General features: G+C 31.8%; 6 protein-coding genes across 10 annotated transcripts; 3 read left to right on the plus strand and 3 right to left on the minus strand.

Annotated features, from left to right (window-relative positions):
* Positions 1 to 1,459: 1,459 nt before the first annotated feature.
* On the minus strand, positions 1,460 to 9,387 carry LOC123707592 (microfibrillar-associated protein 1). The gene is made up of 9 exons (XM_045657767.1): positions 9,149 to 9,387; positions 8,814 to 9,001; positions 7,838 to 8,049; positions 7,272 to 7,384; positions 6,678 to 6,859; positions 3,555 to 3,679; positions 3,026 to 3,169; positions 2,522 to 2,618; positions 1,460 to 1,749 (listed from the first exon to the last, which is right to left on the minus strand). The coding sequence occupies exons 1-9, from the start codon at positions 9,225 to 9,227 to the stop codon at positions 1,564 to 1,566; spliced, it is 1,326 nt and encodes a 441-aa protein (XP_045513723.1). The 5' UTR covers positions 9,228 to 9,387; the 3' UTR covers positions 1,460 to 1,563.
* Positions 9,388 to 9,611: 224 nt separating this feature from the next.
* Positions 9,612 to 11,322, plus strand: LOC123707080 (beta-ureidopropionase-like). 3 transcript variants are annotated; one of them, XM_045656861.1, is made up of 2 exons: positions 9,612 to 9,636; positions 10,053 to 11,322. In XM_045656861.1, exon 2 carries the CDS (start codon positions 10,079 to 10,081, stop codon positions 11,243 to 11,245), a length of 1,167 nt encoding a protein of 388 aa, XP_045512817.1. In that variant the 5' UTR covers positions 9,612 to 9,636; positions 10,053 to 10,078; the 3' UTR covers positions 11,246 to 11,322. The 3 variants fall into 3 exon arrangements, with proteins under 3 accessions (XP_045512817.1, XP_045512816.1, XP_045512815.1); XM_045656860.1 differs by having other exon boundaries at positions 9,613 to 9,734; XM_045656859.1 differs by lacking the exon at positions 9,612 to 9,636 and adding an exon at positions 9,759 to 9,966.
* A 179-nt stretch (positions 11,323 to 11,501) lies between these two features.
* LOC123707081 (eukaryotic translation initiation factor 2 subunit 2) lies at positions 11,502 to 13,050 on the minus strand. The gene has a single exon (XM_045656863.1). It carries the CDS (start codon positions 12,959 to 12,961, stop codon positions 12,020 to 12,022), a length of 942 nt encoding a protein of 313 aa, XP_045512819.1. The 5' UTR covers positions 12,962 to 13,050; the 3' UTR covers positions 11,502 to 12,019.
* A 465-nt stretch (positions 13,051 to 13,515) lies between these two features.
* Positions 13,516 to 17,067, plus strand: LOC123707454 (28S ribosomal protein S30, mitochondrial). The gene is made up of 5 exons (XM_045657507.1): positions 13,516 to 14,175; positions 14,274 to 14,403; positions 14,586 to 14,727; positions 15,424 to 15,579; positions 16,247 to 17,067. The coding sequence occupies exons 1-5, from the start codon at positions 13,733 to 13,735 to the stop codon at positions 17,014 to 17,016; spliced, it is 1,641 nt and encodes a 546-aa protein (XP_045513463.1). The 5' UTR covers positions 13,516 to 13,732; the 3' UTR covers positions 17,017 to 17,067.
* A 1,741-nt stretch (positions 17,068 to 18,808) lies between these two features.
* On the plus strand, positions 18,809 to 25,675 carry LOC123706718 (elongator complex protein 1). Of its 2 annotated transcripts, XM_045656084.1 has the most exons (9): positions 18,809 to 18,879; positions 19,093 to 19,282; positions 19,459 to 19,681; positions 19,789 to 22,228; positions 22,401 to 22,567; positions 22,786 to 23,005; positions 23,148 to 23,352; positions 23,435 to 23,588; positions 24,281 to 25,675. In XM_045656084.1, the coding sequence occupies exons 2-9, from the start codon at positions 19,226 to 19,228 to the stop codon at positions 24,340 to 24,342; spliced, it is 3,528 nt and encodes a 1,175-aa protein (XP_045512040.1). In that variant the 5' UTR covers positions 18,809 to 18,879; positions 19,093 to 19,225; the 3' UTR covers positions 24,343 to 25,675. The 2 variants fall into 2 exon arrangements, with proteins under 2 accessions (XP_045512040.1, XP_045512039.1); XM_045656083.1 differs by having other exon boundaries at positions 18,827 to 19,282.
* LOC123706719 (leucine-rich repeat protein 1) lies at positions 24,654 to 26,872 on the minus strand. Of its 2 annotated transcripts, XM_045656085.1 has the most exons (4): positions 26,104 to 26,872; positions 25,943 to 26,034; positions 25,488 to 25,642; positions 24,654 to 25,084 (listed from the first exon to the last, which is right to left on the minus strand). In XM_045656085.1, exons 1-4 carry the CDS (start codon positions 26,672 to 26,674, stop codon positions 24,664 to 24,666), a joined length of 1,239 nt encoding a protein of 412 aa, XP_045512041.1. In that variant the 5' UTR covers positions 26,675 to 26,872; the 3' UTR covers positions 24,654 to 24,663. The 2 variants fall into 2 exon arrangements, with proteins under 2 accessions (XP_045512041.1, XP_045512042.1); XM_045656086.1 differs by lacking the exon at positions 24,654 to 25,084 and having other exon boundaries at positions 25,484 to 25,642.
* Between the last annotated feature and the right edge of the window lie 216 nt (positions 26,873 to 27,088).

Here is a 27,088-nt window from a genome sequence, read left to right on the forward strand (position 1 = left end):
TGGATCTATCAATATAAATAAATAAATAAGCTGTTTCATATTATTGTTTATATAAGGCACAAACTTTATACAATCAAAGTGCACAATGTTAAAAAAATTAGTACGGAGAAATATCTTAAAATATTTAAAATAGATAAACATTATCTGTACATACATAATTTATTATGTTCGCTTGAACTTTATACATATTGATGTGATGACTAATCAAATACGATAAAGATAATAGCGTTCTCTTCAAGATTTTTTAAGAGACTTTATTTACTGAATTTTTCGAACAGCGAATGACGAAGACATCCAACGTCTACAATTCGACTCTAATTTAGTTTATCAAGTGCGTATATCGCTTTTATAAGTGTAGTTGAAAATTAGGACTAATTGTGGAGTGCGATTATAAGTGTATTTGCTTAAACGTAAAATCAAACAAGAAACGATTTTTTTAATTTCTGAAATTAAAAAGTATTGCCGTTGTATGATGTATCAATGAAAAGAACAAGGTTGAAGATCGCTAAATATGCTTCAGAAAACTAATGTATATATTCATCAACAACGAAGTTATAAGAATAATTTATCTAGCACTTTGTAAGTCCATACTGTCTACCTGTATGGGGAAGAACGGCTGAATGTTCCAATTATGACCCTGAAAAGTGCACGTGCACAAACAGCAATTTTTAAAGTTGTCCATCGCAGTCCCTTTAAATACCTAACAGGAATACTCCACCTAAATACAAAGACCTATTCAGTAAAAAAGCTATAAGCTTACATCTTAGCAATCTGTTTGAGATATGAAAATCTGCATGGACTAATACATCTGGACGCAATAAAAAACAACCGTTTTGTATACCCGACGCCAAAGCAAATAACTGTGTTTCGAATACGCCATTTGCATTTCGGGGCTCCTTTATAACAAAATCTCCCATTGTTTGGGTTCTGAGATAGTCAAACTATCTTAATATAAACTTACAAAACATATAAAAATTACGCTAGCCGAATTGAATATCGATTCTACACAAGCCTTTCAAAGTATTTTGGCATGACTAAGTTTCAAAAACTAACACAAACACAGTTTTATAACAACTCTTAGCCACACTCTCAGATACGGACTTACACAAACTCATACATTCACGCATACTTAAGGCCTTACACGACTTGTGTTTGATTAGATGTAACACTAAAGAAAAACACTTTTTGAACGGATTAAAGCTATGTATTATTTTTAAAACTTATAGTTATTTACACAATTCTAATTTTTCCCGACGTTTCGCGTACGTTTCAGTGTGGTCACGGCGACTACGACTATGTAACACTAAAACTACTTTTATTTAAAATATTGTTTTAAACATGCACCATATACCACGGAATAATTGTAGTTACCCACAACAAAGGGGCTCTAGTGTGGGGACGAGCTATAGATTTTTGACAGAAATATTGTCATTAATAAAGTTATTGCTATTATTATTAAATAAAAGAAATCATTTATCTTAGAACATAATCATTTTTATTGAACACGTCTTATAAATATAACCTAAGTGTAAGTTTTGCACACTTTTGTCTCAAATTTGAAGACTATGTTGTATGCTTTCTTCTGGCAGAAGGCTTTTCAAAGATCTGTTTCAAGCCTCCTCTGAAGTTAGCCAGTCTAGCCGCGGCACCTTCATTGCTCCATGCAGAATCGAATTCTGTAGTGTCTTGGTCGACCAAGTGAGTGTATTTTGTACGACCAGAACGTCCAAATTTCTTCACTTGCATCACCTGTTAAAATTTAAAAAGTCAATTATTATTTATTATTATGAATAATGAACATAGACAATACCATTTTTTTAAATTATTACTTATATATACCCCTATAAATTTTGTTATATTTCTTGTGAGGCATTGATGCTCTTAGAAATAAAAATTGTAAAATGATTTCCCGCCTTACAACGTAATATAGACGTTATTAACGTCAAATGTCAGGCATGTTTAATACTAGATTCAATTACGCTTTGATCCGTTTCAAAAATAAGTGCAAAATTTAGAACTTTTAAATGTTAATAAATTATTTTTTTAAACGTTTCGAAATTAAATAAAAATTACTCCTTATTCCTACCATATGTAATTTTTTTTAAAGTGGAAATATCCTATTGTAACTATTTCCATAAACAAAACAAAAAAAACATCCTGTTGCATAAATGGTTTTATACATATTTATTTATACTTTGTTACCATAATTATACAAACAAAAAGTAGGTATTCATCATTCATAATTTATCATAATCATTGTATAGAAATAATATAACATATATTATTTCTATACAATACAAAATGAGTATAAACTTTTTTCGCCAAACGATTTTCTTAACATGAAAACATGTATAATTATTAAACTGATAAAATATGTATATCAATTTTGAAAAAACATTGTTCTCTTTAATGAACTGCTAACGTGACCGTGATTTATTTATACAATGATTAGGGGAAATTATAAATGAATGAAGTTAAAATTTACTTAAAATTAATTATTACTAAATTATTTAAAATATACCTTTGGTAGAACAGTCTTGTCAAAGTGATCGTCCAATGTCGCACCAGAAAAATCTTGTTTAAACACTTCTTCTTCTTTATCTAAATAGAAAGCACCCCTGGAAAAATATATATACATATAAGCATAAGTCTAAATATGTATGTCACTATTGAGACTAAAAGAACCAGGAGTTTTTTCACCCGAAGTTTCATATCGTATCACTTTAAAACAAAAGGCCAATAATTTTTCCGTTATTACAAGCAAAATCTTTATCACAATTAACAATATTTTATATTTAAATAAATATTAACGATTAAAAAGGTCTAACTATGGAGCGCTTGTTTTCATTAATTATGTAGCTCAAAGTGAACCCTAAATCATGATTGCTAGAGAACACTGTCTACTAGATTTGAGTTATATGATATCTGTTTATATCATATAAATAGAACACGTATATATATATATATTATTATAAATTACGTTTTTATATTGCATTTTAATTTTTTTTAAGACTTTAAAGCTTACCGGTGATAATACTTCTGCAAGAACTTGTATTTCCCTTTCACAGACTTGTTAGTTACTACTTTTGGATTGAGCCGTTGTTCCGCGCGTCGCTCTTCCTCCGTCATATTGCGCATACGCTCGATGTGCATCAACTCTTTCTCGATACTGAAACATTAAATTATATGTAACTTAGAAACAAACAAGTCGTGGAGTGGTAGTGACATCTACATTCTGAGGGTATAATCAGTATGATGTCACAAAGTGCCATTCAGCACTAACAAAGTTTCAGACCGCTAAGCTTCTTGAACTTCTCTAACTTAGCCTTTGAAGTTATTACTCAAATAGTTATTACGGTTCATGCGATGATATAATTATTTGGTTAAACGGAACAATCTCAATTGTAAACTTGTAAAAGACGCATAGTAATCGCAAAGAGAAACAGCCGATCAGCAATTTGAGTTAGAAAATTAGACATGTCGATCGACAAGTTAATAATTCATTAGGAATTATATTTTCAACTATTTTTTTCATAATTTATTTTAATACTTACGCCTCACGTTCTTCCTTATCACGTTTGATGCGTTTCATTTCACGTAATTTCCAAGCTTCGTATTCTAGCTCGTCATTTTCATCGTCCGTGCACACGTCTTCTATATTTGCTTCTTTAGCCTCCGCCTTAAAAATGTATTTATTTAGATTTTTAAATGGATTTCGTTGTGTGATTACACCATATATGATTAGGAACGTATTATATTGGGAAGATGATGTGCGAAGAATAACTGGTCCTATGTGGATGCGTAAAGCTAGAATCAGAAAAGAGTGGAAGCCCTTAAACGAGGCCTATATCCAAGGTCAAGCTGTATAACAAAAATCAACCGGCTTGCCGATTGATTATAAGTTTTTATTTTTTTATTTAACGTTTTTTATGTTCTAGTATAAAAATTACAGCAATAAAGGCTTTTATTATTATTATATATGTTAATAATATTTCTTTTGTTTTGGGTGACTCTATGTTGCGCTGAATTTTGTACATTTGTGTAGAAGCACTATAAATGAGGCGACTCCGATATTATTAACTTTAAAAGAAATTTCATATTATGAGTAATTAGCGGCGTAACGATACGTTTTAAACTAGACCGAGTAGGCAAAAATATTTAAATTATAAGGTTATCGATAAGCAAAAACACTGCCAATATATTGGATTAGCTTGGTTCTACCGGCTCTATGGATATACTAACTGCGTAAAAATTGCAATATACGGATGTCCATAGATTGTTCAAACCTAACAACCTTTGACGATCAAAACTAGTTAATTTTATTCCAATAGTTACAACAGGTGACACATCAATTTAAATTGAATATCATTTAGCAATATCATCAACCGTAAAAAAAAACTACACGACGATTTGGTTTCTTTTAAAAATCTAAATAATAAAGTTGCTATATTACAGTAAACAAAATTATTTTTTTTTGGTAGTAGGTTAGATTACATTATGGGTATCCTCCTGGCCTCCTTCAAAGGTGCCCATTTTTGGGCCACTTTCTGCTAGACATTCTAGCTACATAGCAAGCTCAATGCCATTTCAGTTTTTGAGCAAAAGTAAAGCGTTTGTAACTTTAGTGACGGCTCTTATATTTGTGTGTCTTATTTTGTCTTTTTTCTTTATGTTTAACATGCTTCGCTCTAAACTTCTTTGCCACACATTAATTTTACTCACAGCTGTTAAGCTGGGTAGTAGACACGAGTTCATAACTTTAGCTTTGAGAGCTATTGGTAAGTTACTCTTAAATATTCTTTTAGGCTCCAATACTTATCCAGGTTTGTTGGAACCTTTTCTCTATTTCTATAATTTTACCGTTTTTCTCGACAACTTATTCTTTTTTCCAGGTAGGTATAATTTTGTACATATTCTAAAGGGTTATTTGATAGTTATAGGTCTTATACGTGTATTAGTCATTATCTTAGTCTTCGTTAAATTCATCTCCAAGCCAACTTCCGCACTCGCTTGTTGTAGAGATTCTATCATGAATTACATCTCGTAGACGGTCTCTGTCAGAAGTATCAGGTCGTCAGCGAACTTCAGGTGACTTAGATTATTCCAATATAACATGTTCATGATGTTTTCGAATATGGCTATGAAAACAGTGAGTGAGAGTACGTCCCCTTGTCTTACCCCTCTTTCTATATGGAAGGCGGGGCCTAAAGTTTCGAGCTCTATTCTTCCTTTGTTGATATTGTATATGCTTTTAATCACCTGAATGTATTTAACTGGCACGTCTTGTTCTTTTAAGCTTTCCCATATACTTAGGTGTGTGACTGAATAGAAAGCTTTTTGATAATCTACAAAAGTTATGTAAAGAGGCCTCTGAAACTCTCTCTAACTCTGATATTTCTCCATAACTAACTCAATGGTGTGGATGTGGTCGATAGTAGAATACCCGTTTCTGAACCCTGCCTGTTCTACAGCTTGCTTATTAATAATGGATACGAAAGGTTTGTATATATTTGGTAACAAACTGATTGGTCTATAGTTGCTGATATTTTTTGGATTGCCTTTTTTTATATAGGTCTTTATTAAGGGTTTTCGGTCCTTCTATCCAGGATGGGTTTGATCCGAGTTCTTTGTATGCTCTCTTTAAGCTACCGTAAAGCTGAAGGTGTTTCTCTATTATTTCTCGTCTATATTTTGCATAGTCTCTCTTCATATATCTATTAACCACAGTTCAGTGCGGAGAGTTCATTTTTCAATGAGCGTGTTTTATTTTTTGTTTGTTGTTGTTCTTGTCATCTTTTTAATAATTTTAGAGTACGTTCTTGTAATATTTTATGTTGTTTATTATCTTCTTTCTGTATTAGGTTTCGCAAGGATCAAACTTTGTTGGATGGCCGTTTTTATTTTGACGTAGGAGGACTGTACCGTTTTGTTCTCTAGGCTAATGGGTTGACCTGATGGCTCCAAAAGAAACCTTGATAGGTTTTCTATGTATTTTGTTATTTCATCATCCTTGTTTTCAAGTTGAATTGTCTTATTATTTGTGAAGTTGGTCCTATTTTTCTGCGTGGTAAGATTAATTTTACACCTGACCCGGACCCTGACACTTTACACCGGACGGTGGTCTGATGCGTAGTTTAGATTCAAAACTTCTATATTTTGAAACAATTTTGGGTGATTTGAAAGAATGTAATCAATCTCGTTCTTGTACTGTCCACCTGGTGACCGCCAAGTCCATCTGCGGGTTTGTTTTATAAAATCCGTCAATTTCAGGTTCGTTTGCTTTTCCTGTGGTACTACTTATATAATTCATATGTTGTTCCCTTCAATGTTCATGTTGAGAGTTGCAACACGATCTGTTGTTCCTATGAAGATCTCTATATTGTTTTTCAGCGACCTGTGTATTATGAATCCCACTCCATTGTCCGGGTGTACATCCAATATAGCAAAGTAAAAAGGTGTTGTGTCCTTCTATTTTGCTACCCTGTCGTCTAACTTCCGAAATTGGTATTTGTATCTTTGAAGGGTTTTGGTCGTAATCTTCGTAATAAAAAAATATGTATATCAAAATATAAAACAAGTGACAAGGAAAAATAAAAAAAATAGGTTAATTAAAGGTGTGTCTGCGAGCGTTGATATACAAATATAACAAAAAAACTACATTCAGTATGTTTACATACCTGTGTATTTCTCTGTTCCGCGCGTATTGTCTCTTCCACAAGTTTGAGAGCCTCGCGTCTCCTTTCCTCTTTCTCTCTTCGAGCCTCTACTTCTTCTTTCTTTTGAACCTTTACTTTTCTCTCTCTTTCTGCTACCGTCATACGATCGGATGCCCTTACAAAGACTGGTTTGACCCGTGGCCCTGTTCATAATGTACAAAGAAAACCTTAACACTAATGCTTCTTATAATTTGTTAACCATCACGGTTCTATAAGACCGGCAACGCACTCACGTTCCTCCTGGCTGTAAACATCGTCTGTAACATTTTGCTCCGTCTTACAAAAATCCATTGTAATGTAATGTTAACGTACACGAATGATAACTATAATTCATCTGATTAAATAATCTGTGGGTTTGACACGAAAAATGAGCTTAAGCATTCGTTGGAAATAAACGGAAACACGGACATGCATTGTTTAAATAAGTGCCATTTTATAGAAAGATAAGAGCGCTACATTCGAGCTCTCAAAAACTGAAATTATCATATTGATGTATACGAATACTTGAAGAAACTTTTGCTGTGCTAAGGGTTCCTAAATTATAGAAATACTAACCAGTTTCCTCTTCACTATCTGTATACTCAGTGTCGGATGACCCACTTTCCTCCTTGTCACCTTCCAACATTTCTTCTTCTTCATCTCTGCCAAGAGCTTCTTTCTCTGCTTCCCTACAATTGGAATTTCCATTATTAATTCTATTAAATATATAAATTAAATTAATTCGGTTTTCCTCGCATGATTTTCGTCCAATACGCGAAAATCTTAATTGAGCATATGGAAAGAAAAAGCAATAATAAACTGCCGGGATTCAAACGCGTTACCTCAGAGTGAAAAGTCGCACTTTTGTGTGAGGGAAGAAGATTAAGATCAAAAACAAACAAAAGTCACATTTAGATTTGATACCATGTGGCAAACCTGTAATGCCGATATTTACTCCCCTTTTATTTCATCATTTCATGTTAAAAACTCACATTCTATACTATGACTACAATAAAACAGTTAATTTTTTTATTTATAACATTAGGTAAAGTTACAATAAAGACTCTATGGTTTATGGAAATTATGGTTATCAACATATTGGATACAGAAAGATGAATTAAAAAAGTCCAGCAAACAAATACCTTGCAGCCAGCTTAGCCCGAACTGCTTGTCGACGCCTCTCAATCTCTTCTTCATCAAGATCATCTTCACTTTCTGAACTATGCTTTGCCTCATCACTTGACTCCGGTTCAGGTTCATCAGGTTCAGCATCAATTACTTCTGGCTTATGCTCTGAGCGACGTGGAGGCGACTTTATTGCCTGACGTAGACGACGCAATCGTGGATCATCTACCTGGAAATCCGAATGTTTTTTTAAACCATTGCCTGGCTCGGCTGTATGGTTATTAAAGAAAATAAATATTTTAGTATACATGTTTAGAACTCTTATCTTATATATTTTTAAATTAATCTTTAAATTGCTACACTGCATTGTAAAGATACTTATGTTCTTTTAAACAATTTTCAAACATTTCAAGCTGGTAAATAGATTTGTAAAAAACTTTACTTAATATAATAATAATTTTTATACCAAATCATTTTAGACTATACTTCAAATAATGTAAATTAAATCATGTTTTAGATTTTTTCCAAGAATTAGGAGATGTTTTGAGTAATAGATTACAAGCTATTTTAAGGGAAGCTAGGCAAACACATAAGAAAAAAAAGGAAGTTATATATTGCCATGTAACATAAAATTGGATAACAAAGTGTGAGGATAATGTAAGATAAAAATCATTCTAGATGGTGTGTAAGTGTGTTTTGAAACTTACTTTAACTTGAAACTTCTAGAATAATGTGTACATTTACAGTATACAACAAATAAGTATGTCAGATAAAGTGTACATGGAAATATAGCATAGCAAACTATCTATGTGGTTATGTTAATTGTAGTCATTAGTGTAAGTGCAGTGGATTATCTACAAGTAAATTCTTGTAATATTACAGTTTTACATTTTAGTCAAACAATTTTACTTATATTATATAGACAGCAGGGTATGTAATATACTTCTACTAATAATAATTATTATTATTATAAAATATTTATTGTGTAGTTACTTCATTATCAGAATCACTTTTTTCATCCTTTCCAGCAACTTGAGTAAGTTGATGTTTGCGATCAGGTCTCTGCTGTTCTATGAAATCTTCTGTATCTGATTCATCAGATGATGACACTCCTTGTGCATAATCAGGCTTTTTCCCTGATATATATCTTTGTACTTTCACCTTTTGCATAGATATTTCACCTTAAACACAAAATCATTTAAAGTAAGTTATTCCATTATATAGTTTAAACATGAGCCAATATGTAATTTAACTGTTTAACTAGTAGAGAAGTGCATCGGTATAGGAAAGATAAATTTAACTAATGTGGTGAAAGGGGTATGTCATACCTTTTTCATTTCGAATTGGGACTGCGCCAGCGGTACTCTGAATACCTGTGGGCTGTGCTGGTAAAACATTAGTAGACATTGTGATTTGTGCAGCTTGATCATAAATATTTAAAAGGGCAATATTTCTAAATTGTACTTATTTCATGAAACTTTTAAAACTAATTATTGCCTTATATTCATTTGGTCATTTATGCTTTTATTTACAGTAATAATAATAATATAGAAAATAATTATTTGAAACTGGATGACAAATTGAAATTAATATGACAACTATGATTGACATTGGATTTTTTTTTTAATTTTATGGCCTGGTAACGAGACCTTTAAGCCAAGTCTTATTTACGGTATTGACATTGGACATCTATAGTCACAGATCACATATGAGGTAGTAATATGTTTTTAGTCGGTGGTACCAGTGGCTTGGTTTATTCTGCGTTTTTATGATTTCCACTAAATCTGTGATCATTTCCAATTTATATCAAGCAGAAGTAAAATTATTTTCTATCTTTGGTTTGTTATTGTATAAATTTATGAATATACAGACAAAAATATTGTGATAATATCATTGATGATTTAAGTAGTATAAGTTAGTCTTTTTAATATATTTTTGATAATTTTAACAACCTTTTATGTTTTTATATTGCTTATCAAGTATATATATATCTGACCTTCGTAATATTTAAATCTAAGATAAAATGTAATGTCGGAGTAAATTGATAGACAAGTTACAATAACACATTATTGATCGCAATTTACAAAACTTATTCCAACATAGCGAATATTATACCATATTGATTAGCAGGAATAATTCTTTCGAGGTAGAGTGGTAGAGAGATTTTTTATGTGATTTAGTCGTCAGTGCTCTTGTTTTTTATATTATCATTATTTTCTGTGTTCATTTTAGGTTACTATAGTTATTTTTTAATAAGAATGGATTCTACAGAAAAGCAGAATATCAAAAGCATTGATAAAATTATAGTAACATCTTTGAAAAATGAAGAATTGCAAGAGTTTAACAGAATTTTTTATGGACGAGTAGATCAACACACTCTTGCCTTAAAAGACTCTAGTCTGAAATTGGCTGCTTCAAACCATTTTGAAATTTCGGGTTATGATTTTCCGGGGCATACAGAGGAAACAAGATCTCCAAGAAAAATTAGGATTGGTATTATACAACATTCAATTGCAATATCCACGAATAAACCTATAAAACAACAAAGGGAAGCAATATTCATGAAAGTTTCAAAATTAATAGAGGCAGCTGGTGAAGAAGGTGTTAATGTTCTATGTTTACAGGAAGCTTGGAGCATGCCATTTGCATTTTGTACCCGTGAAAAGATTCCTTGGTGTGAGTTTGCTGAAAATGTTACAGATGGTCTTAGCACACAATTTCTCAAATCTTTTGCCATTAAGTATAACATGGTTATTATATCACCCATTTTGGAGAGAGATGAGTTCCGAGGAGATCTTATTTGGAATACTGCTGTTGTTATAAATGAAAAGGGTATAGTAATGGGTAGCCACAGAAAAAATCATATCCCTAGAGTAGGTGACTTTAATGAATCAACATATTATTTTGAAGGCAACACAGGCCATCCTGTCTTCGAAACAAAATATGGAAGAATTGCTATTAATATTTGTTATGGACGGCACCATCCTTTAAACTGGTTAATGTTTGGACTTAATGGTGCTGAAGTAGTATTTAATCCATCTGCTACAGTTTCGGGCTTGAGTGAACATCTTTGGGCAATTGAAGCAAGAAATGCTGCTATAGCAAACAGTTATTTTACATGTGCTATAAACAGAGTTGGCACAGAAATTTTTCCAAATGAATTTACTTCTGGAGATGGAAAACAAGCTCATAATGATTTTGGTCATTTTTATGGATCCAGCTATGTCACAGCACCTGATGGTACTAGAACTCCAAGCTTGTCCAGAACCATGGATGGTCTATTAATTTCACAGATTGATTTGAACATGTGTCGGCAAATTAAAGACAAATGGGGATTCGCTATGACACAGCGATTAGACATGTATGCTAGAAGTTTGTCTAAATATGTTGAAGGCAAAGAACTACAATTAGTAAAAGATAAATAAATGTTGAGTGTTGATAACTATTGTAGCATACTGTAAAGTTATTTAAGAAATACTATTAATATAACTAAATATTTTTATTACTGTTTTTTATTGAAACAATTATAGATGCACACATTAATATATTTGTTAATATTCAATGAATGTTTTTTTTTCAATCGAACATTGAAATTATTCTTCTCTGTAATTTTATGCTTATGAACTTTATATATGAAGATTATATATTATTAAATATTTGGATTTTGAAATAAAACATCAGTTGTAAAACATTGTGTACCAATGAGAATATTACAGAAGAAACTATACATTATTTAAGTTACAATGGGGTACATTCAGGCTTTCACATTTAACAATTTTCAAATATCAAGTATAGGAACACAATATTCAGTAGCATAATCCTGATAAAGATTTATATAAACATATTGCAATTATATTTCTATTAACCTTTTAAACAAATTTGTTGGTCATAAATTAACTAATATACTGAAAAATACACATATTTATAAATAAACGAAATTAAGAGACAGGCATATTTAAATGTATATTCAATAAATTACACATTGTAATATGCCCTATTTCACAATAAAAAGTAAAGTGATTGTATCTTAGTTTAAAATTTTTTAAGAAGACATCCTCAAGCACCAAGTGTCATACATGATGATTTAATAAGAATATATTTTACTATACAGTATTTTAGACAATCAAATTAATAGAAATCCACTGTATGTACCCCAAATCCTGGATTTAAAAAATTTATTATTACTATGTACTAATACTCTATGCAGTCTTTGCACGAATTGCTGCTCTCTTGCCAGTAACAGCCTGAAATCCAGATTTAATACTAGCAACAGAGCAACGGGATCCACAAGTTTCACATTGAAGAAAGAAAAGTCGAGTATCTTTTTGAAGGATTGTATCAGGTGAGCGACATGTATGGCAAGTAACATATTCCTTAATATATCGACGCAGGACATTCTCAATTTGTTTTTGCTGAAAACGACCTTTAATAATTAGCTGGCTGTTACCATCCACAGAGCCACTTGTTCCTAACTCTGCCAGCAGAAAGTCTAACAAATGCTTAGGCTGTCTATGCAATGTTTTACATATTTCTGTAAAATTAGCAAATGAAGTTTTCTTTGTTCCAATTCTAACTACCTGTGGTGGACGCATTATGAACTTTTGTTTTTTTCCAGAAACCATGCTGGGGTTCTTTTCACGCATGATATCAAAGACCCTCTCAAGAAGTTCATCATAAGTGTAATCACGATCGCTACCATGCCATTCCCCATTTTGATCCTCTTCTCTCTCGGGATCTTCTCCAGCTTTGACATCTTCTTCACCAACAATCTCATCTAAATTTCTCTTCTTTTTCTTTTTCTTTGTTCGGGTGAAATCTATGTCCAGATCTAAATCATCTATAAGCTCCTCGTCTTGATGTTCAGGCTCCTCTGCAGGTAGTTTTTCATCTTTTGCTTCCGGTAAAGCATTGTCTAATTCATCTAGATTAAAGAAAGTCTTCTTTTTCTTCTTCTTCTTCTTTCCGAAATTATCTAAGTCCAAGCTATCATCTTCTGGTACGTCGACGTCACCCGTTTCTGCAGGAACGTCTGCACTCGTGGTTTCATTTTGCTCACCTGCCATCGCTGCTTCCATATCAAAACCAGTCTTCTTTTTCTTCTTTTTCTTTAAAGAGGGATCGAAAATCATATCGTCATCCATGATTTGCAACAATCTTTTGCCAATTACAAATAAATCTTGGTTAGGATTAGTTTGGTTTGGCAGGTGGTTCTGAAAATGACAAAATGTTGCATCAGCATCACAGATTTAGTATGATCCACAGACTAGCTATGACCAAAACAATTTCAACATTCAGGTTTTTCTGTTAGATTTTGCAGTTTATTCGTAAGAAATATTAAATAGTAAACAGCAGTAACATCAAAGTCGAGTATATAATAAGTCTTATCGTTATTCCTTAAACGTATGTGCTTTTTGGCTTTTGCTTGGTTTTTTTTAATATTAAAGTTTTTTAAATAGTTTTAACTTTATGTCAGTGTTGCTTGGTTTCTCAATGGCTTAAAGGTCTCGTTACCAGGCCATAAAATTATTTAAAAAAAATTGGTTTCTCAACCCATTTATGATTTATCAAATCATAGTTAAGTCACAAATTTCTGTCACAATGACAACCAATTTGATGTTGAACGCGGATGTTTAAGATTCTGTGGATAACTAAGAAAACAAATGTCCATATACTAAAATTCAATAAAAGGTTACAGATTAAAACTGCACTCAGCACTGGCACTTTGGTACCAATCTGGTCATATAAATTTTGAGGTTATTACATTATAGGTACATGTAACAAAATCTTCCTAGTCTGCGAAATCAAAGAAATCGGTGAAAAATAATTCATGATTACACTAATGTAAAACCTTAAAAATCTTTGATTATGGTTTAATTTAAATGGTGTATAGTTCATAATAAAATATTATCAAGATGCTTTCTATCAGAGGACAGAGAGTTTTTACCAAAGCCAAACAATTAACTTTACGTAGGTATGCCCAAGTAGCCTTAACGGGGGAAAATGAGTATACCGAAACTCCAAACTATCCCCAAATTCAAGACATGGCTTTACAAGCAAGAAAATTGCGAAAAAGACAAGCAGTATATGAAAAAATTAAAAAGATTGACACAATTGAAGAAAAGCAAATTGCTTTAAATATGCCTCGTTATTATGGATGGCCATGTATTATGTTAAGTGACGATCGTTTCCCATACAGTGCTATGCCTCTTGTCCAGTTTTATACAAGAACTCATTTTAAATCAATTGAAACTCTTCCTACTGCATACAGTGAGACTTCAGAATTAGCAGACTCAATTGTTAATGAAATCAAATCTCAAGTTGAAGACTGTATTGTTATGGAGAACATCAGTATCAGGTAAAGATTATTTTTAATCTTTAAGATTCAATTAGTAATAAGTGGTAATTATGCACTATATAATTAATATGCTAATGTTGTTATTGAAATCATTATAGGAGGAGTGATGATGACCAGTTGGAAGAGTCACAAAAGGAAGATAACGTAGCAAAAAATATTGTAAGGCAAATAAACAGGATTATAACTAACAATGCTGCAGATAAAGTGCCTCACATTTTACCATCACAGGTAAATTCCTTTTTTGATTTTCTTGTGTATCAGTTTCCTTGAGTTAGATAAATTAGCTAGCTACTAAACCTTAAACTATGAAAAGAAACTTGATCACCCATACATATAAACCAAAGAATAGATATTTAAACCTCTAAGCTATATAAATTGTGTCTGTCTAAGATATAATTGCATCATTTCAGGTTGATTATGATCCAAGACACGAAGCATTTTGGTTTATGGGAGGTTCTAATGTTCCTGATAATGTTGTGAATTGGAGAAAACAATATGCTCCCCTAAAAGATAGATTGTATGAACCTATTGACCGGCCAGTACAATATAAAGGTAGATGGAGAGTTTGTGATACAAAAATTATTTATATCAATTAAATTTTACAAAGACATTTTAGACATAGTAGCAGCTTCTGTTGTGGTAAAGAAAGTACATCTCTAAGTAACTTGTCTGTTTGAGCTCCACTTGAAACTAAATACTGCCTTATGTTTGAGCGCATGCATAGTAAATTAACACAATACCTTTATAACAGACTAGGGGTACTCCCTACTACCCTTTAATGTACCTAACATTATTTGTCTTAGGCATGGTGGGGTTCAAAAAATTGGAAACCAAAAAGGACTTACAGTTGGCCTAATAAGTACTAAAAGCCAATAGTGTGCCGCAACACCTCGATTTCTATCCCTCTTTTCAAAGATGTTGCACTAACTGAATGCTATCCTCGACACTATTGACATATTTTAATGTTCGCAGAGTGAATTCAAAGTATAGCAATATTGTGTATATTATGAGTTTTATGTTATATACTTTATTTTATTTTTTGCAACATTGTCATATAAGTTAGGATAATATATGTATTTCTGTATATAAATAAATATTCTCTAGCCAAAGCATAGACATTACTTACATTTCAAACAATATTAGATATTTGTCTTCATTTTATTTTGTATGCTTGTTATGGAACTAAATTCACATCACATACAATATGTATATTTATTTCATTTAATAAACGAAGCTCTTGTTTTTTAGGAACACCATTTCTAACAGTTAGAAATCACCTTCCATTGAAGCCATTTGTTCCATACAGTGAGGCAACAAACCCTGAATTTAAAGTTGAAAAGTTTTCTTACTTTCCTGAAAGTGTTGGTTATACTGTAGAGTTTAGGCATGGAACAAACATACCAGGTATGTTGCTGTAACGATGATCAAGTAATATAATATATATGAGTATTCCTATTAGAATAGGTTCATGTAAGTAACAAAGTTTTATTCAAATTTAAATATTGACCAACCACAATTTTAATAGAGTTATCTATTAGGCAAATTGCTAAATTTTTGGTCACATCATAATAAAACAACCAGAGAAACCACTGCCGAAAAACATTTTCAATACTTTATGTGCAAGGAACAAGATTTAACAACATATATACAAATTAAATGTTTGTAAAGTTTTTGATACTTACAGCAGACAATTTTTCATATAATGAAGAGTAAAACACTATTTCCATTGCAAATATTTTTAAAATGGGTTTGACGAAATGACGAAATTCTGCTTCAGCTGCCATAGACCTCTCTGAAAATAGATAAAGTCTGATCCAGTCTGATTTTTTTTTAACACAGAATGGTGTAAGCAACAAATTAATCAAAATACTCATTTTAGATAGGAAGCAAAAATTTCTCCATACAAGGAGGGTAACACCCCACAACATTGTCTTTATAAAATGTTACTAATAAAACAACTAGAATTTAATTATTTTCTAAGTAGATCTGATTTTTTATTTGTGTAGGTAAATCTGTTGCATATAATATTTTTAGGAAAATATTTTTTTTTTTTACATTAAACCTGTTTTAGGGTTTTGGCCAGGTGATCTAGATGAATTTGGACTACTCTCATTTCATGGTAGAGGACATATTTTAAATCGAAAGGAATCATATGGACTGCAAGATAATTTAGAGGCCTTACATTGCCAAGCTATGGTAGCCAGCTTCGGTTGGTTATTAGCTCAGGCTAACTACCAAGGATTTACATCATACAATGACATAACATATCCATTATCCACTCAAACTGTTATTACTAATGGACACTTTATATCACTCTATGCATACCAGTTAAATACAATAACCATGAATATTGATATGATTGACAAAAACATGAAACACAACATTTGTTTTGGTACTGCACCAATGAAATTATTCGAAACTATTGAAAATAGTCAAGTAAAAGGGCTTAATCAAGATGTTTTAAAAATGCTAGTTCAGTTTTATCTCAATACGCCAGAAGCACGTGAACATGAAATGAAGCCCTATCTTGGTAAGGATATACAGGTTATAGCTGATATAGAAGATGATAATAGACGTTGTTGGCTTGAGGATAGATATAAACATTTAGTTTCTAATCGTCCCAAACATAATTTACTACCAGAGGTATATCTTTGGGAAAAAATTTACAAAATTAAACACAAAACGCGTTTCTTTGAAGCTAAAAGAAGGCCATTTGAATTAGGTGTGAATCCATACAAACGTAGATTAGATGAACATCTACCTCCATATATACCCAAAGCTTTGAGGCCATATCCAAAAGCTAGAAAGAAGTTTGAAACCACATACTATCCTGAAGTGTAAAAACCTTTAGTATAAAAATATTATATGAATGTAGATAATAAAATATGTAACTATCAAGTTGATTGTTTTCTTTTTAGCTATAAATGTAATTTAAAAGAGTAGTTACAAATTTTCGTTGAAACAAGAGATCTTAAAATAATCAATAAGCATAGAAACAATAAATTTTATTTTTGATGCAATCATCGTTTCTATAATTAGTATATCTTCTTGTTCTACCGATCTAAACGAAGAATTGCTATATAAACTGGATTGTCTCCAAAATTTCTGTATCCGATTTATATTCGGTCTAAGAAACTAGGAACATATCTTCGCGTTCCGTATGCGGATAGGCTGGCTGGCGACGTGATGCTCATGTTCTCCATCTGTTGGTCAGGATGGAATATCCATCCTGTTCAACCCTAAAACTCCTTCCTGTCTCAAGAATGTAGCGCTGTTCCGAAAACTATATCCTAGAAATCCCACCTCATATCTCCTCCTTTCTTAGCGAATCCTTTAAGGTCTTTGCAGTTAAGCTATGGAATTCACTTCCCGTCCCTATTCGCTTAGCTCCTTCTCTATCTACCTTACAGTTTCTTCTGAGCAAACAGTACATGTCCACGTCGTATCTCTAGCTTTCGTACTAACTAATAACTGACGTGAGACTGATCTGAAATTTTCGTGATGCACTCATTATTTTTCATGTATCCGTTTTTAGTTTGGTTTGTTTTTTTTTCTGTTTAGTTTTGTAATGTAATAAGTATGTATTTTTGTAATTCCTTCCTACCTTATCTAATTCAATACATTTTTTTTCTCACAGGGGTTGCCTGGAAGATATATACTCGTTCTTTAAACAAAATTGGTGGTCGTAAATCCCAGGGAAGACTGGAAGATCATTCCATAGCTTGCTAGTTCGCAAAAAAAGGAGAAAGAAATTTGTCAGCCATCAGTCATTAATTTGTCAGTATGACGGTAGTTTCGCACAAAGAAGTGCACCATTACAAACCCTATCGAGGGCTTTAGCTATATCCAAGCTAGCGGCCAATGCTTCTCCCTTACTTTCCATCACAGCTTCGACCCACCGGAGTCAAATAAGCAAGAGGATCACCAGCTGAACGATCTCGGCAAAAGCCACACTGACGATTACGAATTAACTCGTTCTTCGCCGGATATCGCAAGAGCTGCATATTCATAATTAGCTTGAAAATAAAGAAGTGATTGCGATAGGTAGCGGTATTTTTTTTTTAGGAATGCTCACCCACATGGGCAATTTTCTTGTCAAGAACTTTCGACCGAAGAGTACGACAGTTTAAAGAGCCGTGCGAGCACCGGAGTCAACTCCAAAGCACATGTCTTAAGTACGATCGAGGAACCACCGTCAGGGTAACTCGGCTTGTGGGTCAGAGGGAAAAAATGTCTTGGTTTGGTATTCACGTAGGCGTTGTCACTAGTTGAGTTTAACCATGTGCAAGAGCGACATCATGAAAAAATAGCGAATAGTCGGTCGTACGAGAGTTCAACTACTCAGAATTGAAATTACCGAGTATAACGACTTCAGCAGGTCATAGCTACTTAGAAGGGAATCGGTATTGCCGCTGGGTACCCTGTATAGGCAGCTGTAGATGCGCGGATAGTTACCGCATTCTACGCGTATCCACAAGGTAGAAAGGTGATATTAAAAATATACACATTATCAATAATTTTAAAGAATGCTTAAATAATTGATTAATCCAATGACGAAAAATGAATCCTAAAATGTTTTCGGACGGTATAGTCTGTGGTTTAAACCAAAGATAGTTCAAATTTTGAGCAGTGGTGAATACTTAGAGTTTTCTGTGACTTCACTTTTATTGATTAGCAAAATTTTCATGCTTACATTGTAAAAGGGTGTGTTTTTAACTTGTTGCTTTCATGTTGTGTTTGAGGAACTTAATATAAGTTTTTAAAGAAAATGCGAAATTTACAACCTTGGCGTTCTTCCGCGAGAAAACTTGAATATTTAACTGAAGAAATATCATGCGCCTGCTATGGTCGTCATGGAGCATGCCCTGCGGGAGAATTATTTTTATGCACACATAACCTTATTGTCCGATGTTTTAGTAATAATGGAAGGTTAAAATGGTCTAAAGACCTTTCCGAGATATCCTCACTCCGTAACTCGCCAGTCAATGCAGCTTATCTAAGTTTGGTAAACACCCTCAGTATTGGGCTATCAAATGGGGAAATATTTGGAATGACTGAAACTGGTGCTAATCTTGAATTAAAAGGTATCTGCGAAGATGGGATCTTGGTAAGTGTTTTTGTATTTGTGTGAATTAATTGTATAGCTCAAAGTTCATGAATAGTTTCAGTTATGAACCTTTATCTACTAAATATTAATAGGGATGATTGATACACTACACATGTAGTGTTGCATTTTATAAGTAATGGACAAAATAAAGTTATTTTATTACTCTAATGTTCAAGGCATTTGAATGGAGTCACGATCAAGAGTCATTGGCTTTAGTAACAAAAGACTACAGGGTTATAGTAATGTCATGCACATATGATGTAGTGAATCAAGTGGAACTGCTAACAGAAGAATTTGGTGCAAAAGAATTTATAACTGTTGGATGGGGAAAGAAGGAAACTCAATTTCATGGCTCAGAAGGCAAACATGCTGCAAAAACCATAAGCGACTTCTTTGTTGGTAATATTTTAATTTAGAAAATATCTTTAATATTAAAAATTTACATAATTTGAGTAGATTTTATTCAAATAAAAATAAAGTACAAAGCAAAATTATATTTTTTACAGATAAACATGCATTGATTAATAACCAAGTATTAATATCTTGGAAATATCATGGAAGCTTATTTGCTGTTGGATTTACAATGGAAGGAATAAGACGCTTTAAAGTTTTTGATCGTGGAGGAAAGTTGCTCTACACCAGTGAAAGACAGCAGGGGCTTGAAGCAAACTTGGGATGGCGCCCTAGTGGCAACACTATTGCAACAACGCAGAGATTCACAGATAAATATGTTGTTACATTCTTTGAAAAAAATGGCTTAAAACATGGAGAATTTGAAATACCTGTAATTGAAAATGTAGAAGTTCAAAAAGTTTTGTGGAGCCAAGATTCAGAGATTTTGACTTTAGTTTGCAAGGAATTAAAGGATCGTACTCCTAAAGTTCTATTATTCACAAGTAGCAACTATCACTGGTACCTTAAGCAGACACTTACATTTAGTGGTCACAGTAAAATAAGCCAGATTATGTGGGATAATGGATTTGATACTTCAAATAACAAAACACTCCATATTCTGTTCAAAAATGGATGTTATTATACATATTCATGGGTTTGGGATGTTGACCACAGTACTGGAAAATGTATAAAAGATGATGCTATAGTTTCAGTTATTGATGGAAAGAAAGTATTAGTGTCTTCATTCCGTCAATCAGTAGTACCACCCCCTATGGCAAATTTAGAAATTGAGACAGATACTTATATAGATTCAGTGCAGTTTCTTTTGGAACCTAGTGATGATTCTGACTTCAACTCTTTTTTTATTTGTTCTGGCAATATGTTGATATTCTACCAACAAATTCAGAAGAAGCCACTCAAGTATGAAGTTACTAAAACTATATGTTTAAATAAATTTGAATTTCCATTTCAATATTATAATTGGTACTGGTGGAAACAAAATGTTTTAGCTGTTATTAAATTGGATAATGACAGTAATTATAAATTGTTATTATTTACAATTTTGGAAAATGGACTAGAAGAGATTTATTCTAAAAGCTTACCTGCAGCTGTTGTACGAATTCATTCCCATCCACTGATACCTAAGCTATACCTTCATCTTGAAACTGGTAAAGTTATGGAATATAATTCTGAAGGCTTAGAGGAACTAGCTGAATCATTCCCAGTTGCATGTCCAAAATTCTGTGTGCTGCCCATTGGAGATCTAGGCTACTTTGTAGGTCTAACACATAAGGGGCTTTTATATCTTCAGGACCGAGTTATAATGAACAATGTTGGATCAATCTTTGTTCACACTGATTACTTTCTCATAACATCATTAAAAAATTTTATGCTTTGCACCAAGCTGACTCAAGATGGATTGGGAGCAGTTATTGATTATGACGATACAGAATCTCCCGATGTTTATAAAAGAAGAGTGGAATGCGGGTCAAAAATTGTTGTAGTTGTCCCTAATGACACAAGGACAGTGCTACAAATGCCTCGAGGTAACCTGGAAGTTATCGAACCAAGACCCCTCTCACTTAAAATAGTTGGTGAATATTTGAATTCACTTAAGTACTATGAAGTATTTGATTTGATGAGAAAGCAAAGAATTAATCTCAATTTAATATATGATCATAATCCTCAACGCTTTGTCAATAATATTGATAAATTTTTGGAAATAATAAAAAATAACTCATGGCTCAGCCTCTTTCTGACAGATCTAGAAAACAAAGATGTTACCAAAACTATGTATGCAACTAGCTACATCTGTAGTAAGGAGAATAAGGACTGTGACAAAAAAGTGGATTTCATTTGTGATCTTGTAAGAGAGCGGCTTAATTCAGGAACAGACAAATTAGCTAGAGTGCTGCCTTTGCTAACCACATTTGTTAAAAAGAATACAATACAAGATTTAGAAAGCGCACTAATTATTATTAAAGACCTAAAAAACCTAGAACTTAATGGTTCTAAACTTCCAGTATCTTCAGATGAAGCTCTAAAGTACCTACTTTATATTGTTGACGTTAATAAGTTGTTTGATGTTGCCCTAGGAATGTATGATTTTGACCTGGTGTTATTAGTAGCCAATAAATCTCAAAAAGACCCCAAGGAATACATACCTATGTTAAATGAATTGAATTCCATGGATGAAAACTACAAAAGGTTTACCATTAACAAAAATTTAAAAAGGTATCTCTTAGCTGTTGATAGTCTCATTAAATGTGGTCCAAGCAAGCATGAGGAATTAAAAACATTTGTAAAATACCATAGTTTGTATAGAGATGCATTGAAAATGCTAACACCAGGTGATTGTATTTATAAACAGATTTGTGATGATTTTGGAGCATATTTAAAGTTAAAAAAACAATACCTAGAATCTGGGATAATGTTTGAAAGGGCTGATAATATAGAAAAGGCTTTAGAATGTTACAAAGAAGTTATGGAATGGGAGTTGGCTATAAAATTGGTAAAACACTTACCTAAGGATGAATTCAAAGCAATATGTTGGTAGGTAATTTTCAAAGTATTACTTAAAGATTTAATGTAAATACAATTATAGGCTAGAAAAACAGTCTTTACAACCTTAGTAAACCTGAAGTATCAATTCTTATTTGAACTAAAAGTATAGTGTGTGTGTGTATATATATATATATAGTATAGTTTTCTCTTGTCTTTTTAGGGATTTTGTTGAAGCTCTAAAGCAAGAAAAGCGTCATAGTGAAGCTTTAAGGATTCTAGAGATGATAGATGATAATGAAATGGAAATTTTAAAGTTTGCTGTGGAAAATGGAGAATTTAAATCTGCTATTCGACTGTGTTATAGCTTTGACTTTCACACATTTTTAGGTATGATTTGGTATTACACACATATTAGTCTCAATTTTAGGAAAAAACCTCTGAACAAAAACAAAAGGAAATATTCATGATAAAATCTTTGAGAAATCAAGCAAGCTAAGGCGTTAATTAGAATTTACCTTTTTAATTATTAATTATTTTAATTACAACACAAATAAACACTAAAACAAAGCTTATATATGAAAATTAAAAAAAATATATACTTTCAGAGACAGATGTTAAACCAGCAGTTATAGAAGAGTTTAATAATTTAAAGGATTTATTAGAGACAAATTTGACAAATTTCAATAACTATAGAAATCGCTTACAAATTGTTCGGGAAAATAAATCCAAAGCTCCACCCAGGAATGAACATATTCCTTACTATAATCGTGACTATGACTTATATTCTGATGTTGGAAGCACTATTGGCTCCTCTACTGGATCGAGGTATAGTGAATAATTTACTAGGTTACTTACTATCTTTTATAATCAGAGAAAAAAAAAATCCTGCTTATAATAAGATATAGTATTATCATTCATTTAGAAGAGATTTTGCCTCTTTGCATGTATATAAATACTAAACTTTTAGCCGCTCCTATCGCTCAAGCAAGAACCGCAGGAAACATGAACGGAAAGTTGCCTCATTGAAGGAAGGTTCACAATATGAAGACACTGCCTTGGTCATGGCCCTACATTCACTGGTCACAGCTACATTTGAATTACGACCCTTGGTCAGGGAAATAAACTTAGCACTTTGCAGTTTATATAAGGATGAAGAAGCTAAGATACTACAGGTAAATTATGTGAAGTGTTCTTATAATTTATGTAAAATCTAATTATTTTATTTAAATTATAAAATCCCATTTTTTTCGACAGTACCTCTTAGATGGAGTACTACAAGAAATGAAAGACAGTTTCAAGCAAATTTGGACAAACAATTTTGTCATAGAGGCGACAAACGCAGTTATAGTAGCTGAACAAAATGTTCCTGAAGGGGGCAGCATTATACGCCAAGGGATTGCAACTTTAGGTTAGTAACTTATGTTATTCAATTTTTTTTTTTAGTTTTTATATTAATAACATTATTTTTTTTGTAAACATCACTTATAAGACGGTTATTACGTCGCCATGTCGAGGCAACATTTATTTCAGACATTAAAAATAAATTAGGCGATACTATTAGGCGATTTTTTTGGATGTCTGTGCTACAGTAATCTGTAGATAGGTTGACTATTCATGCATAGTAGAATAGTCTTATGACTGGTCTTACAAAATCCATGAGAAAATAATGAAGTATTTTACACTGGACACCAACTTACAAAGCCTAATTTGATCTTTATATCCTATATATAAAGCAATAGATTATTGTTTAATATATTTAATTCTATTTAATTAAAGAAATAAGAAATTGTAGTGCATTTTGGATTAAGTTCACTTTTTAAAAAGGAATTTTTCCATAATCTTTTAAATAGCCATAATGTTTTTTGTTACAGTTAATTAATTTACCAAACCAATATATCGTTGACATTATCTGCTAACTATTTTCTTATATCGAAAAACATTTAAAGTTCTCAGCCAGGCAATTTACAAATCGAAGCAAGTCTTATATCTTAAAGATACATTAAATATTCAAATTCGTGACTCAATTAATGTATAGTTTACCTCTCTGTTCCCCTGGACCAAATATTTCAATTAACTTATTAAATAATTTGTTTGTTTCAGAACCAAGTGTCAGAATAGCACCTGTTATTCAAGATGTCCGATGGAAATTAGATTTAGACTAATTTTTAACATGATGTTAGACCTTTAGAATCCCTTCTATTTATCAAATTCAGCATAGAATTGTTCTATAGTATGAACTCTCAGAAAGTTTATAAAATTTAAATGTATATCTGAAAACTTCATTATTATCTCTGTAGATCTTCAAAAACAAATAAAATTTAAATTTGTGTTTAACTATATAAATATATATATAGTTATATTTGTTTTATTATGTATATAATTTTCTACATAAAATATATTAAGCAAATTAAAACTATATGTCTAAAAAAGGAATTTTAAGAAGAAATAATTTAATATATAATAATACAGATAATGAAACACCACTAAAAATTATTTAATCTCAAACACTTGGATGAGCAAAAATAACATTCAAAGTTAATAGCACTATTGACATTATTATTAACTACAGTTACTGTACCAAAGCAATCACGCGAGTCAAATTGTTTGATTAAACAAACCTTATTTAGAACAGGTTTGCCACAAACACATGTATTAGCACCATCTAATGTTTCAACTACGGTAAAAGGAATTATATTCGGTGCATAATACATATTATTCCTTAAAACAACCTTTGCTGCTACATCTAATAGGCTACCAACACAGAAATCCCACTGCAATGAAATTGGTTTTTGAAGTATTTCAGAGTTTTGTAAATTGTTGTGTGATAAATCTAATTGGTCTAATCTGCATTGCATTACACTGCAAGGAAGGCACAGCAAATAGTTATGACTAAGTGTTAAGTATCTGTAAAGAAAAATGTTATTTTGTTTATATAAATGTTTTATAAGTTAATTAAAACAGATTTCAGATGAATAACAGAGGTAATTGAAATATGTGTTTAGTTACATAGGTGATCATATTCATTGGAATTATTAACAACTGTACTTTAGTTAAGTAGTAAAATCCTGTATAATCTGGTTACAAAGATATATGATATTAAAATACATAGTTTAAAGTAATGACACTCTGCCGCTTTACTTAATTGAATAAAAAATTATTCACATTAAAAGGTACACAATGTCAAATGTTTAATTAGTATTCATTGATAAAATAAAAAGCAAAATTTTGTATGTTAGAAATAATTAAAGTTTAAATACTCTTCAAATGTAATCAAAGCATACAAATTTGTTTAGGATGTTAGAATTACCTAAGCTTCCTCATACGTCCTAACGATGCAGGTAGCCTCTCTAATAGATTGTTGTCCAATTTTAATGTAACTAAATTATGCAGTTTCCAAATATTTCTTGGAAGCACTTTCAGCTTATTACCACATAGATCTAGGAGTTTCAGTGTCTTTGTAATCTGCATAAAATAAAGGTTGATGTTAAAAAAGTACACTTCTTTTCTATGAATTTTACTTTTAAATCCCAGTAAACACAGTTTTTTCAGGAAAGGTTCTTCCTATATATATATACAGAACTCAATATTATCATAATAAGACAAAGATTTAGCAATTGTAGATTCATAGTAGTCAAACTTAAAACCTCAGAAATATATACAATATTTTAAAAAGAAACATCATAAACATCTTTTAGGGGTAAATTTAAGAAAAATGTAGGCTAAGAATTAATAAAATTTTATAATTATTCTATTACTGCTTACCTGAGGTCCCAGCAACCACCTCCAGTCAACACTTTCAAGAGATCCTAGGGAATTATTAGTTAAATATAACTCACTTAGATTTGGCATTCTAGCTGCAATAAAAAAATATTTTAAGTATGATTACCTTTTCTTCCAAAAATATGTAAATAATAATCACTTACCAAACTCAAAAGGGATCTTTTCTATTTCATTATTGCTTAAATCAAGCACAGTTAAACGACGCAGTAAGAGTATATCTCGGCGGAAATTGCATAATTTTAATCCAGCCATATAAAGGGATTCTAAGGTACGTGGAAATCCTTTTGAAGGTATATCATTACGAGTTAATATAGTTAACTTGGTAGGAGCATTGTCTAATGCAGTCACACCAACTGACGACAAATTTGTAACTTTTAAATTTTTAACATTACCCGTTATGCAGGACTTCAACAAATTTAGAAAACTCTTTAACTGTAATACTTCACTTTTGACACACAAGTCATGCGGAGGTTCAGAAAATCTTATTGTAATTTTACCCTCGTTCAAACATTTCACAAATACTTGTTTTATACATTTAACTTTGTATTTAATACCAGATTTATTTACCGAGGAAAAATGAAACATACAGTACTCGGTACGATTTTTTGGTTCCTTGCTTAGGGCTAATGTTGATTTAATGTATTTTCCATTTGATCTTATATTTAAATTATTGTGAGCACGATTAACGACTTCTATTTTACAAATTAATTTCATTTTCAACACTCAGTAAGAAATCATTGAAAAAGGTAAAATAACTGGAATGTAATGGATCTCTATCTGCTATATTGACAATTTAAATCAACCAAGTTCGAGTTTAACCAAGAACAATAAATTTAGAATAATAATAATAAACAAACAATAACTTAAAACTTAGCAATGTAATTTTTTCCCGCCATCGGCCACGGTATTTTAATTTCGCTATTCAATCAGTAATCCCAAATGTCAATGTGACAATTTTAATTTTACGTTCATAGATTATGAAAATAGCATAGAAACTATATAAAAATAAAAGCACACTTACCGTCTCAGATTCGAGACACAGTGCAAAACGCGACTCCCGTATATGAAAAACAATGTAAATGGGACTTACGGAAGTCATGATTACCCCTATACATAAGACCATAGGTG

Source organism: Pieris brassicae, chromosome 3 (genome assembly GCF_905147105.1).
Source record: "Pieris brassicae chromosome 3, ilPieBrab1.1, whole genome shotgun sequence".
Classification (NCBI taxonomy): Eukaryota; Metazoa; Arthropoda; class Insecta; order Lepidoptera; family Pieridae; genus Pieris; species Pieris brassicae.

Coding starts and splice junctions, on each gene's coding strand:
- LOC123706719 (XM_045656085.1), bottom strand. CDS start 26,674: ATGAAATTAATTTGTAAAATAGAAGTCGTTAATCGTGCTCACAATAAT. Junction 26,035..26,103: donor AAAGATCCCTTTTGAGTTTG/GTAAGTGATTAT, acceptor TTTTTATTGCAG/CTAGAATGCCAAATCTAAGT. Junction 25,643..25,942: donor GGTGGTTGCTGGGACCTCAG/GTAAGCAGTAAT, acceptor TATTTTATGCAG/ATTACAAAGACACTGAAACT.
- LOC123707081 (XM_045656863.1), bottom strand. CDS start 12,961: ATGGATGACGATATGATTTTCGATCCCTCTTTAAAGAAAAAGAAGAAA.
- LOC123707454 (XM_045657507.1), top strand. CDS start 13,733: ATGCTTTCTATCAGAGGACAGAGAGTTTTTACCAAAGCCAAACAATTA. Junction 14,728..15,423: donor CCGGCCAGTACAATATAAAG/GTAGATGGAGAG, acceptor CTTGTTTTTTAG/GAACACCATTTCTAACAGTT. Junction 15,580..16,246: donor GCATGGAACAAACATACCAG/GTATGTTGCTGT, acceptor AACCTGTTTTAG/GGTTTTGGCCAGGTGATCTA.
- LOC123706718 (XM_045656083.1), top strand. CDS start 18,944: ATGCGAAATTTACAACCTTGGCGTTCTTCCGCGAGAAAACTTGAATAT. Junction 22,568..22,785: donor TGACTTTCACACATTTTTAG/GTATGATTTGGT, acceptor ATATACTTTCAG/AGACAGATGTTAAACCAGCA. Junction 23,353..23,434: donor AAGAAGCTAAGATACTACAG/GTAAATTATGTG, acceptor TTTTTTCGACAG/TACCTCTTAGATGGAGTACT.
- LOC123707080 (XM_045656861.1), top strand. CDS start 10,079: ATGGATTCTACAGAAAAGCAGAATATCAAAAGCATTGATAAAATTATA.
- LOC123707592 (XM_045657767.1), bottom strand. CDS start 9,227: ATGTCTACTAATGTTTTACCAGCACAGCCCACAGGTATTCAGAGTACC. Junction 7,385..7,837: donor CGGGCTAAGCTGGCTGCAAG/GTATTTGTTTGC, acceptor TTCCAATTGTAG/GGAAGCAGAGAAAGAAGCTC. Junction 3,170..3,554: donor GATAAGGAAGAACGTGAGGC/GTAAGTATTAAA, acceptor TTAATGTTTCAG/TATCGAGAAAGAGTTGATGC.